Below are 12,751 nucleotides of genomic sequence, written 5' to 3' on the forward strand. Positions count from 1 at the left end.
AACACAACATCGCTCACAGACGCCGATTCAGAAACATGAGCCGCTGCACGCTGAGCAGGATGTATTAATAGGTGTACCAAGATTAGCCGCTAGCAAGTCACATATGGCTGAGGAGGACTGACTGGGGTGAGCAGGTCTATAAATAACAATCTATTCTCTCTGATCGGAATCAATACCAGATCAAAATATCTGCACCGAAGAGACATCTGTTCCGAGCCGCTAAAGGCAGGCAACGCTGGACCGCAAAACAGCTTTTCTTTTGTCGAATTTGTGTATCAAAAACTTTCACCACTTCCATGAATAATAGCACTGTGAAAGAAATCCCTTCCTTTCAGTTTTCTTGAATGTTTTGGCACAATACATGTAACCTTTTCACTAAAAAGTGTTAAGAAATGAAAGGGGGGGATCAAAGTTTCCTCATATTATTGTAACAACATAGTAATTCCTGTTTAACATACCGTTCGATTATTTCCCCAGTTCCCTTTTTCAACATGTGGAAATTTCCCCAATCAAAATAAAGGTCAACCCAGCATGAAATGATTCTTTCTCTTAAATGTGGTCCATTGTTGGAAACCACCATTAAGAGGTTAATCTGCTTCCCCCCTGACTTGAGACTGTGGGTGTTACTTCTGGTCCACTAAAGTGGAAGGAAAAGCATATTTTTTCTTTTACTGCCTGCCGGCACCACGCAAGTCAAGGAATTGTCAGCTCAGAAATACGACCGAAATGGGCAACAAAGTGCCGGAAACAGGAAAAAAAAATACCCGACGTGTTTGGTAGAACAGAAGCGTAACAGGCAAACAATGCGCCACCTGCACACCTGACAAAAAAAGAAAGAAAGAGGAGGAAAAAGGGAATTGAAGAATACCTCAAACTGTGCAGGTTTCACCGTGGAGACCTGAGCCGCTGGTCTGGGTGGGGCCTGGGTCGGCTGCTGCGACTAGATAAAGACACAAACACAAACACATGGAACTCCCGTTTCATCCGAACTGACAGTTAAAAAGTTAAGATACATGCAGAGCTTTGTTTGTGTGGCGGAAAGGCTGATATTTTACTGGAGCGCTGCACTGCAGGCGAGGTAGAAAAACAATGCAAAACTCAGCATTACAAACATCTTCATCCCACAGAGGGAAGGAGTGGTTGGCATTCCACAGCGAAGGGTGCGACCGGAGTGCGACGAGCAACAGAGGTCGTGTTATTGTTTCCTTCGGTTACCTCGGAAACAGCCAGGGGGATGTCGTAAAATCCCACTTTAAGCCGATGCCACGAAGTTTCAATGTACACTTGTGACTTTTCACATGTGATTCTTCACACACGAGAAACGGGGAGGTGACGGCTCATGTGTCTTGGGGAACCATTAGACATCAAATTGCGAGAGAGATGAGTTTTTGGACGGAAGAGACACTGAGGGCTGAACTTTTCTGCTGAGTCGTCTCTCCTTATTTAGAGACTTAAATGAAGTTATACAGAAACTAATGGGTTTGCTCGATCAGGGGCCCACATAGATAGATAGATAGATAGATAGATAGATAGATAGATAGATAGATAGATAGATAGATAGATAGATAGATAGATAGATAGATAGATAGATAGATAGATAGATAGATAGATAGATAGATAGATACACATTATACACATACAAATTATAGCATAACCCAAGATAAACAGTGGGAGTATCACCAAGTAAACAAATGAATTAACATGCTTATATGTGTATTTATAGAGAAAGGATTAGATATCTAAGCATATATCTGTAAACATACAGAATGGGTTGGATAATATCCTAATTCCATTCTGCCAGCTGACAACATTATCAAACAAGCAAACAAGATTGTTTGGAAATGTTCAATGGGGGCGCTCAGCTTTCTCGTACTTCCGAGTGGCATTATTTGCCTACGAAAAAAAACTGGTATTTTACCGCACATGATATTTTCTCATTCATGGCGGTTTGCAGGCGGCGCTGCAGGGAATGAGGCTCACCGAGGTGGAACAAAGAGGTTCTTTTGTAGGTCTCGTACCCTAAAATAAATGAAACCCTTGACCCCCTGCTGAATCACATGATTCCCATTTTAGGCTTTTAGGTCATTTTTGCTCATTAGAACATAAAATCCATTGTCTTTTAACAAAAACAGTGACTAAAAATGGATTTCCCCTTGCTGTGAGGTGGAAGCGCTAAACACTGCACCACCGCTCCACACTCATTATCTTATTTTCAGACGGAGTAAAGACTTTGTGAGTTAACCTGTCAGGCCGGATGAGTTTAAGTGTTTCTGCCCCGACAGAAGACAGAGGAGTCACTTACTTACATTATCACCAACCACAATTGATATAACAACTTGTGTTAAACGATAAACTTTATTGATCCCCATAGGGGAAATTCCTCTGTCATTATTATTAACATTAACATTAACATTTATTATTATTGTTATCAGTAGTAGTAGTAGTAGTAGTAGTAACATTATCATCATTATAATTATTATTAGTAGTAGTGACATTATTATTAGTAGTAGTAGTAGTAATAGTAATATTATAACATCATTATTATCATTATTATTATTATTATTATTAACATTCACATTTACATTGACATTACATTTCATTATTGTTATTATTATTATTATCATATCATTATTAACATTATAACATTAGTATTATTATTATTAGTGGTAGTAATAGTAGTTTTATGAACAGTAACATTACATTACCTTGCGTTGTCATTTTTACTATTATTATTATTATCATAGCGATTCATTAAATTATTATTATTATTATAATTGTTAACATTATTATAAAAGTACAACAAATTACATTATATTATTACAACATTATTATTCATATCATTGATATCATTTATCAATATCATTATTTTTATTTAGATATAGAATAGACCAATCAAATGACCAGAGTTTGATGGAAAAAAGGTTTTTCAGACAGAGACTTCAATATTCTCGCAGACACGTTTCAGCCTATTCTGACTTATCTGTCGCCTCAGGCCATCTAACACTGGTTGCGATCACGTTATTGATAAGGCACTGATGAACATGTGTATTCAAATTCTTGATCAACACTGAGTTAATGGGAATAGAGAAATGATCAGACGGATGAATGAGTCACTGCGATGTTCTGTGACCTTTGGAAATAAAAATCTGTGCACTTGCAATGATTGCATCACATACCAGTGTCACATTGAACACAAATGACCGTCAAAAAGCAAGATTACAATATTTATCAAACTTTATCTCCATAACTAATACATTTAAATCCCACAAGGAATAAATCAATCGATCGGGCCCTGCGTTTCTGTGGTTTTTCTTTTTGTCCTTGTGCATATTTGTGAGAAATTAATGGTTTAAAATAGGAGGAAGTCAAAGAGTAGGAAGTAGGTGTGCAGGCATACCACAGGGGAAGTCATGTTATTTTACATCCTGCAGTAAATATGAATTATTGCGAAGTAGCAAGACAAGAATAATGTTTAAAAGAACTTGCACTTAGACGTGAAAGTGCAGGAAACTGCAACACAACACTAGTTAATAGCAAGCAAAAGAAAAAACAGCTGCTTATTTAACTTTATTTTTCTATGAACTGCATGGTTGATTATAAATCATGACACTAGTACATCCAGAAAATCAAGCAAACTGGAAATGTGACTGACTGCTTGGGTGAGTCAGAACGAAAGACATGCTTTCCCCCTCCATCTGTGCTTAAATAAATTAAACAGTTCTCTTCGAACACGTGATCGGTAAATTTTGAAACATTCCTACATCAGTTGAAATCCAACGGAAGTTGACCAACAGACTTTTGTGACTACAACTAGACGACTAGAGGTTTGTGTTCTAGCTTAATGCTCAAAAACAGCCGCGTGGCCGGTGACCATTAAAATTGTTTGCAAATAAAATGATTTCCATTTCTCTTTTAGGAACATAACCATCTTTGCACATTTGTGTATATAATTTCTTTCACCTTAAAGTTCATATGGATGAAAACTATAATCTCCATGTCAGGAGGAATAAATGATTTGAATATGTGTTGTTACTTGATTTGTGTCCTTCTCTTATCCCTTCTCAGTTATGCAGCCATTAAATGGAAAGTGCAACATAAATCCAATTGTGAATTATTCATATGATCATTTCCAGGGTTGAGCAGCACAGCAGCGCAGCAATTCACGTTTCCATGACACAGCAAGATGGTGAGCGTCTCCTCTGTGGGGTTTCCTCCGGGTTCCCCGTTTCTCTTCTAAAACTACGCGGTAGGTTCATCGCTCATGTCTCTATATATGGCCCTGATATCAGTATTCATTCATTTTCAGGGGAAGTATATATAACTGTTTGATTTCTTTATACTCTGAGATTGCAGGGAAATTAATGTTTCATGAATGACATGTAAACCAAGTTGTTAGATGAATTTTTAACTTTTTTTGGCGGAATATCATAATGCCAGAGGAGGGCCAGTGAGCGCAGGGGTGTGTGTTGCGCATGCAACCACGGGCGTGAGGAGGCTCAGATTCAGGATTCTACTCTGCACACAAAACCAAAGTGCACCCTCAAGACCCAGCCTGATTAAATAAACACAAAAAACAAACAAAAAATGCAGGAGGCCAACAACAACCCTGCCTCTACAATGTGTGTGTGTGTGTGCATATGCGGCAGATGGCATTTAAGACAGGTTAGGCGGGACACACAGTGAGCAAACTAGATACTTTTCAAACAGGCAAGCAAACAGCTAGTTCTCCTGGTGCATTCACACACATCTCAGAGTTCTGGACTTGGTGTTGAGCACAGTCGAGCGTGATAAGGGACTCACTTGCTGATGTCGTACTATTTCAAACTCAGGGAAGAGACGAGTCCGCACCGCATTTTGAACAACATGAAATCACATTTCTATTTTAGCCTTGAAGTTGTTTGCTGTTATTTTGGACTGACACACTGAGAAATCAAGGAGCATTTATTCAAAGTCGATCCTTTTGTTTCTGCTCATATTCTTCAGTAAATGTCTCTTTTTCCATGCATTTGCAGGATTTTAAATGCAAACAAACTTAGCGATAGCAAAGGCAGACCAGTTGTTTATACATGGCTTCCTTGTTTATGCGGCCATGAAGACACGACAACGGAAAAACGACTGATTTCTTGGTAGCCGGTGTCGAGGATGAATTTCAGTCTGATTCCTCAGACATCCTCCTTTACATCGTAAAGTCACTGCCGGCCCAAATAAGCCATTCATCGCCTTCCTCGGTGCTCCACGAGCTGTCGCAGGTCACCCCATGAGACAAAAACCAAACCGCAATCTGAACACAAGCAATCATTCCTTAATATTCTTGTTTCACCTTTACTCCATTGGGAGCCTGGGGGAAAAATCAGCATATCAGCTAAATTGTGAAATACAGCATATAGTCTCTCCACAGAGTTTCATCATGCAGCAATCAATGGATAAAGGATGGACAAACTGATAGGAACACCTTTTTCTAGCCATCTGAAATGAGAGCTCTGCAGGCCCGTTGCCATGCTGGAGTAGCCAATGAGTGGACTGAGCCCGTTTTCTGTATTCTAATGTATTGATTTCAACATATTCTGAGATGTTCCTTTGAACCCGTCCATCCTTCGTGCACAAACAGGATAACCATGTGCAGATGGCGATCTTTCCATACAGGTGTACCTGGTTGAAATTTTTTCTGGGCAGTGGAAGGGGCCTGCAGCCGCCAAGTGTCTGTTCCGTGAGATAAATACGACTCGGGTCAGGCTTAAGCAGAATAATAAGCTACATTGATCATTCTGGATGCAAGCAAACAAAAAAAATAAGCCTTTGTTTGCCAAAAAAAAAAAAATCCATAAAATAACATTTATAGATTGTCTGTGAGATTCACTGCCGACACAAGTTGATATAGAAAAGGAGAAAAGTTCACTGAGATACAGATTTTTAATTCATGCATTTCACCTTTGAGATGTTTTCTGCAAATCGTGTAAGTTCGACGATGTTTGTATGTCACTGACTCTCAGAGATCAGGCGACAACTCAGCGTTATCCAGTCCACTCCCAACAATACATCTCACACACTCGCTCGGGCCCGTTTTCAAAACTGATGACTAATGCCGAGCCCCACCCCGCAAACCGCAGACGTGTGAATATGGCTGAAGTCGTTCTCTCCGCTTGCTGCTACTTCAGCTTTAAAATAGCCCCGGCAGTTTATCTTAAAAATTGTGGATCATCTCTGTTAGGCAGCAAAACGATCTGCCAATGTTTCAGACGGTAGCGGAAAACTGTCTAGTAATGAAGGAAATATCTGCAGAGCGAAGATTCGGCCGGGGGAGCCGTAAGTCTGCGGCTTGATGGATAAGGATAATGATCTGATGTCTACTTTGGTGTAATTTTAAAGATGGCAGAGAGAAAGATATAGAAGACGCACAGCAGCATTGCCCGTTCTGCATCCTTTCTTATCATATCAAACATCCGACGGGCTGAACTCCGACGCCCTCAACGTTCATGAGAATGCGTACAGATTCAAAGTCGGCATTTAAACTTGATATAGTTCGATTCAGAACAATGTAAGATTGTGATGAAGAGAAGAACTCCTATGAGTTACACGTCTGCTGATCAGACGTACGATTGATGATTTGGTCTTGTGTGTTGTCACCGAGGCAACGAGATTTGGCCTGCGGGCATTGTTATTTGCAGACCTTTGCCAACTTTCCGTGGCTTGACACAGAAAATAGCACCGGTTGTTTTCTTAAAGCAACAAGAAACCCTGCACCGCAGTTAAAAACGCTGATAAATGAAGAGATTTGCCAAACCTAATCTGCTCTGCCGTTACAAAAAGCTATCAGAGAGTCTCCAGGTATCACTAAAACAGGAAGTCAGTCCTCCTGCTATCTGGTGCAAAACAAAAAGGAAATACTGCCCAGATACGTACCATAGGTTTGCCTGTGAGTTACAATCCTCTGCGTTTTCTAAAGATCCTCTATTCAGACCCCTCCAACTTAGATCCCTGCTGTCGCATATACTTCAATCCAAACTCAAGCACACTCACATGGGCACACACACACACACACACACACACACATAAACACACACACACACACACCCAGTGGTGGAAAACCTGCCGCCCCGCCTTCTCGAAGCAGTACAACAAGCGTGTGGCTCCGAGGCGCCTCCTCTTCTGCTGGAAGCCGGACCAGCAGGCTCGGTCAGATTGGATAGCAGTCATTTTCAGGCCCACCCACTTCTCACGTCAGGGCATAAAAACACTTCAGGAGGTTCCTATGGGCATGTTTTGTAAATTTGGATGTCTAAGTCAGGGTGGCGTATATTGGAACTACCAGCAGTCAGCAGGCTCTTCGATTAAGAAGCAAAAATGAAGTAGCGTTGATGTTACTGGGCACGCTCTGGTTGCGCCTGCTCGACTCACTGCTCAGGAATCTAGACGGCGGAGCCGCTCAAACAGGGAGACCATGTGTGCGTCAGGAAAGAAAAGTAGGAGGTGCATTACATCACATGTACTGCAAACCACACCCAAAGAGGACAAAGCTGTTGTATGGAAAAGAATAGTCCCTAAACACGGCAACCACCTACGGCATGTTGCCTTTGGCAAACAAATAAGCAGCCCCCCCAGACGGACAGGAAATGCAATTTCTGCCATGTAAGGCTATGTAAGAATTTCAGAGAGGAAAAAAAAAGTGTGTGAGTGTGTGTGTGTGTGTGTGTGTGTGGGGGGGGGGGGAGGGGGGGGGGGGATGTAAGTACCCGCCTCCACTCTGAAAAATGCCAGCTTTCACAGAGAACCGAAGTACGATAGATATGGTGCTTTGAAGCCTCATTGTACAATTATGATTAAACCTTTATTAATCCCAGTGGGGAAAAACGTTTTCTGCAATCAACCCATCATGGATGAACCATGAGCGGTTAGTGTCTTGCTCAACAACACTTCCAGGAATCGAACCAAGAAAGTTGCAGTACCTCCAGCGCCGCCACAATCTGAAAATTTTGCAGCAAATTACCTCATTAATGAGGAAAAAAAAAATCACTAAGAATATACCAAAAATCAGCAGGAAATTAAAAATACGACCGCGGAGAAGTTTTTTCCGGTGATAAAAACTGTATGTCATCGGTTTATAAGACTTAAGCAAACACTCACGGGTTAATGGCTCATTTTGTTGAACTACTTGTCGCTCTGAACAGCTGCAAATCACACGTTAAAGAGGGGAGATCGCAGAGAGCAGCACCCCCCAGTGTCAAATGACACTTATCGCACTTAAGTGACAATGACGAGAGGATCGTGGTGTGTGTGTGTGTGTGTGTGTGTGTGTGTGTGTGCATGACTGGGTTTACTGTGTCTGTCAGTGATACTGGCTTAAATGTGTCCGTTTTGTCTGAAATCCCGAAAACAATCAACGGACCAAACAAAACACAGGTAATCACTTTTTGTTCACTTGAAAACTACCAGGTTCTTGAGACTTTAACAGCAGTAACGCGAACGTGACTGGACTCGTTCCGCCGGCGAACTGGAGCCTGCGAGTTAAAAAATCTCAGAAACACGAACCGGGATTTAAAGATAAGGAATGTGAAATTCAGGGTCAGTTCACCTTGTGTGTAAATTGCACGACCCTGTTGGTTTGGTCTAAAAATATCTGTCAAAGGACAAGTAAGCAGACCCCTGATCTCCAGGACTGGTTGCACAATCCCCGTGCTGCTATCTCCGCGGTACAAACATGTGAGTCTGTTTTTGGACCTTTCGGAATAAATCTGCCAGGACAGCCCTGCTGCAAGAGACAGGCAGGGTTCACCCGCTCGCTTTTAAATGCCCGACTCGGCGAGGACCTTTTTCGTCTGATAAATGGTCACGTCTGGCGCGGCGCAGTGGCCATGTTTTTTAAGAGACAACCAGGATCTAAATGCCAGGTCGGCGAGACTTATCTGAACTGAAATACGGTGGAGCTTAAACAGAACAGGGCTTCGTACAGTATCTGGAGCAGGCGGGACCTGAGAAAACCCGAGTGGGAGGCCGAATCCTATCACGCTATCTGATTTCAGCCTATGGGAAAGAAACACTGGCGTCCACTTTGCTGGTATTTGTTACAATTTAACCTGCATGGGAATCGGGATATACTAGTCGGCCAGTGTAGTTGCCAATTATTTCTTATTTCTGCAAATTGTTTTCTGACTGCAGAATTTGGAAAAAGAAGCAAACTATAAATTGACTTTTTTGGATCTGGTACCGGCATTCATTCATGTATTCATTCATTTTTTTATCTATACTGCTTGTCGCGCAGTCGGGGTTGGGGTGCTGGAGCCGATGCCAGCTGTCAGTGGGGTTCACCCTGCAGCGGTCAATCACATAAAACCATTCAGTCTCCAATTCACACGTCAGAGCAATGTTTTTGCGTGTATTCAGGCGCTACGGGAGGAACCCGGAGGAAACCCAAGGCGCGAGGACAACGTGCTGACTCCTCGCAGGAAGGCCGTCCTGCCAGAATCCAAGCAGGGACCTTCTTGCTGCACGACGGAAGCGCTAACCACCGTACCCAATACTAATATTGTAAAAGACGTCTTTGCAACAGTTGAAACGAATAACAAACGGCATTAACATTTTAACATTTGGAAAATGTACAATTACGGTCGGTTTCCAATGCAATTTAGGAATAAACACAAAAGTTGCGCTCAGTATTTCAGAAAACCGCTGTCAACTAATGGTGAATCTATAATATACCAACATTAAGATCAATCCATTACAACATATGTCTATCTATATTTTTTCTATTGTTTCGTTATTTTTGAATAAAAAAGAAATCCAATATTCTGAAAAATATGTCATTTGCATTCATGATAGAAACAAATTTAGATATTTATTGAAATTTTTTGGTTATTCTTTTTTATTTGTTTTTTAAGGGCGGTTCAGCATTACGAAAATAATTAAGAAAGTTTAATGATGAACTCAGCAATAAATGACAAAAATAATAATAAAGGAAAATTACCTTAAAGTGAGAAAAATTGATCTTAAAAGAGGAAAAGTATATGTCTATTTTAAATATATCCTGATATTTTAAGAACAGCGATGTCATCAGAGTCTTTTTACGATATCCAAATGCTAATTATTAGCATCTCAGTGAATGTACTATGCAAAATTATTGTTGGATATTCATTCATTCATCTGTTATCCATCCAAATATTATCTTTTCTACTTATCCTGCACTCAGGAGTGGAGAGAGAGCTGGAGTCCACCCTCCTTGCAGCTTTAACAATATAACCAGGCAACTTTAATAGACAGAAATGTCTATTAAAGTTCTGCAGAAACTGACCAGACGCTAAAGTTTGCTCTTTTATCTGTAAATCTGGCAGCACACTTTCATGGAGTTTGTTGACCAACAGTCATTCCCACAATGGAAAAAAAAGTGAGCATTTCCCTGCTTCCCTTTCCTGTGCACAGTGCATGCACAGACACGGCAGAATGCATAAGCCTCAAAGTGTTTCCAGAGCATGACAGAATCGTACTGTTTGGTTGGAGGCGACGCCCAGCTTACAAACAGAAAAGAAAACACAGAAAATAAATGTGAAATTCTTTCAAGAGGAGGGGTAATATTTAAGGTCCCAACAAGCCCCCTTTGTAACAGCCTCCCAGTCCCCTTCTGGATGGATTAATTCATTAATCTCTGATTTATATGAATGATTCCTTTCTTGTAGGTTTTTGAGGTCCGTCCTCTTCGACTTTCCATATTCTGATCTTCAGATGATGGACTTCATGAACTCCAAGTGCTGTTGCTGACTTTACATCCAGTAATACCAGGATAACTGACCCACATTCTTGAATATATGGAAAATTATCTGCCAATTAATCAAGGAAAAGGTTGAAAAACTTTTTTTTAATTTAATTTAATTTAATTTAATTTAATTTATTTAATTTTTATTTTATTTTATTTTATTTTATTATTTTTAATATATAGGCTCCAGCATCTCCGGGACTCTGAGTGCAGTCAATAACAGCTATATTATTTTATTTTATTTTATATCTGTTGAAAAATCATGAAAAATATTCCGAATTAATCATACCGTACCGTCTTCAATCCCTCGTCATGACAAACGTGTTTTAGCTCCTCCACGGCTGATGAATAGAAGCAGAACAAACGTGTAAAACCATGCATTCTCAGGTGAGGCCGGGAAACTGACGTAACAGATGTGGAAAAAAAAGCCTTTGAGCATTTTGTGGATAAATACACATAAGTTCCAGCAAAACCAGCAGTTGAATAGTAACTGCGAGAGCGCGTGTCCTAATGAGTCACGGGCAATCTCAGACAAATCCAGTCATAAACACGCTTGATGAGAAACTGAATGATACTCTGCTGCCCGGGACGTGTGTCAGCTTACGTGAACATCATGTACTTTCTCCCCCTCTCTGCCTCTTTCTCTCTCTCTCAATCCCTCTCTCGCCCAAACAAACACACACACACACACACACACACACACACACATACACACACACGTACACGGCCGGAGGGTGTCGCATGTGCTGAAGCATTTTGTCAATACAGCTGATGCCCGCTGTGAACTTTGCACATTAACAGCTTCTCAAACCAGTTTGAAATTAATGTCGTTTGGCTTAAACGTACCAGTTAAACTATTGGACCTCTGTAAAAACAGCTTTGTGTTTTTACAATTTTATGCTTGATTTATATCATTTCAGTTTTGTCCTCGACTGATGAGAACTTGTCGTGGAATGTGTGTTTGACAAGCAGGAAGTGCACGGCTTGTCAGTTTTGGCCTTGCTGACCGGGCCATCGGGAACAGCTCTTCCCATTGGCCGGTTCCTTCCGTGGAACGATAATATACGTAACCTCCGAGACTTTTTGGGGTAAATCTAAAAATCTTTCTGGATGCCGGGACACATTTTGCGGTCTGACCTTTTGTCCGCAAACACGACGCCGACGGGAGCCGATGGGATAACCTGTCGCACATCATCGTGCCGACATGTAACAAAGTTGAAAATCTTATTCTGCACACAAGTGCCATTATATACATGCAGTTCAGACGGCTCCATCAAAACACATTATCACAGCGCAAAGCTATTTGGGTGAGATAAGAGGAAAAATGCCTTCATTTTTGTCCCTTGAAATATGCAATCTAAACATGAGTCTATATCTCACTCAGACACTATTAATGTTTTGTTTTGGCTGCTCGTGGCAACTGGCGCCAAACACTGCAGGCCTTGTCCGGTTTAAAAACTCATTTTTACTGATTTGATGTAGAAGAGCTGCAAGAGGGTGACCGGGTGCTTCGCATTCCAGCAGACAGAGAGGGGGAGAAAGAGGGTGTGTGTGTGAGAGACAGAGAGAGACAGAGAGAGTCCTGGTTTGACTTGGATTGGAGCAAGACACTTTTCCCTGATAAGCCTTTTGCTAAACAGAGTAGAAAACAGCACGATTAACCATATAAGAACACGATTGCAGGTTGACTCAGATTAACAAAACAAAGCACATGAGGACTGTTGACACAAATCCAAACTAAAAACACACACCTGGTCCTCCACAGCTACATCCTGAAGGGCCGGCGAGTCCCGGGGCCCCCGGATCCAGCTCAGTATTTGGCCCATGATAGCGGCAAGTGCCTCAGAGTTAGTGTTTGTCTATCAGCCTCTGCCTTGTCTGTCGCCTTGCAGCATGTTTCCAACGAGCACGGATGGGAATGAGAGCGAGAGAGAGAGGGGGAGGGTCAGGGAAGAAGGGGGTGTGGTCCCGGAGCAGAGGGGGCAGGGGGAAGGCTCGGATGTGCACGAG

General features: G+C 41.5%; 1 protein-coding gene across 29 annotated transcripts in view; it reads right to left on the bottom strand.

Moving 5' to 3' along the window:
- The window catches only part of cast (calpastatin), a 35,778-nt gene that overhangs the window by 18,983 nt on the left and 4,044 nt on the right, over positions 1 to 12,751 (bottom strand). For 7 of the 29 annotated variants that reach the window (XM_086168033.1, XM_086168024.1, XM_086168021.1 and 4 more), the window contains exons 1-2: positions 12,493 to 12,664; positions 869 to 940 (exon numbers count right to left, since the gene is read on the bottom strand). In XM_086168033.1, coding sequence (XP_086024159.1) covers positions 869 to 940; positions 12,493 to 12,567 — 147 coding nt within the window. In that variant the 5' untranslated portion in view covers positions 12,568 to 12,664. Of the gene's footprint in view, positions 1 to 868; positions 941 to 5,649; positions 5,701 to 6,900; positions 7,101 to 11,035; positions 11,244 to 12,492; positions 12,665 to 12,751 lie in introns of those variants that run through there. The other 22 variants (XM_086168032.1, XM_086168023.1, XM_086168026.1 and 19 more) reach the window with 11 other exon arrangements.

The sequence above is a fragment of the Fistularia commersonii genome, chromosome 21, assembly GCF_037954325.1.
Source record: "Fistularia commersonii isolate RoL2024-O1a breed Wild chromosome 21, RoL_Fcom_v1.0, whole genome shotgun sequence".
Lineage (NCBI taxonomy): Eukaryota > Metazoa > Chordata > Actinopteri > Syngnathiformes > Fistulariidae > Fistularia > Fistularia commersonii.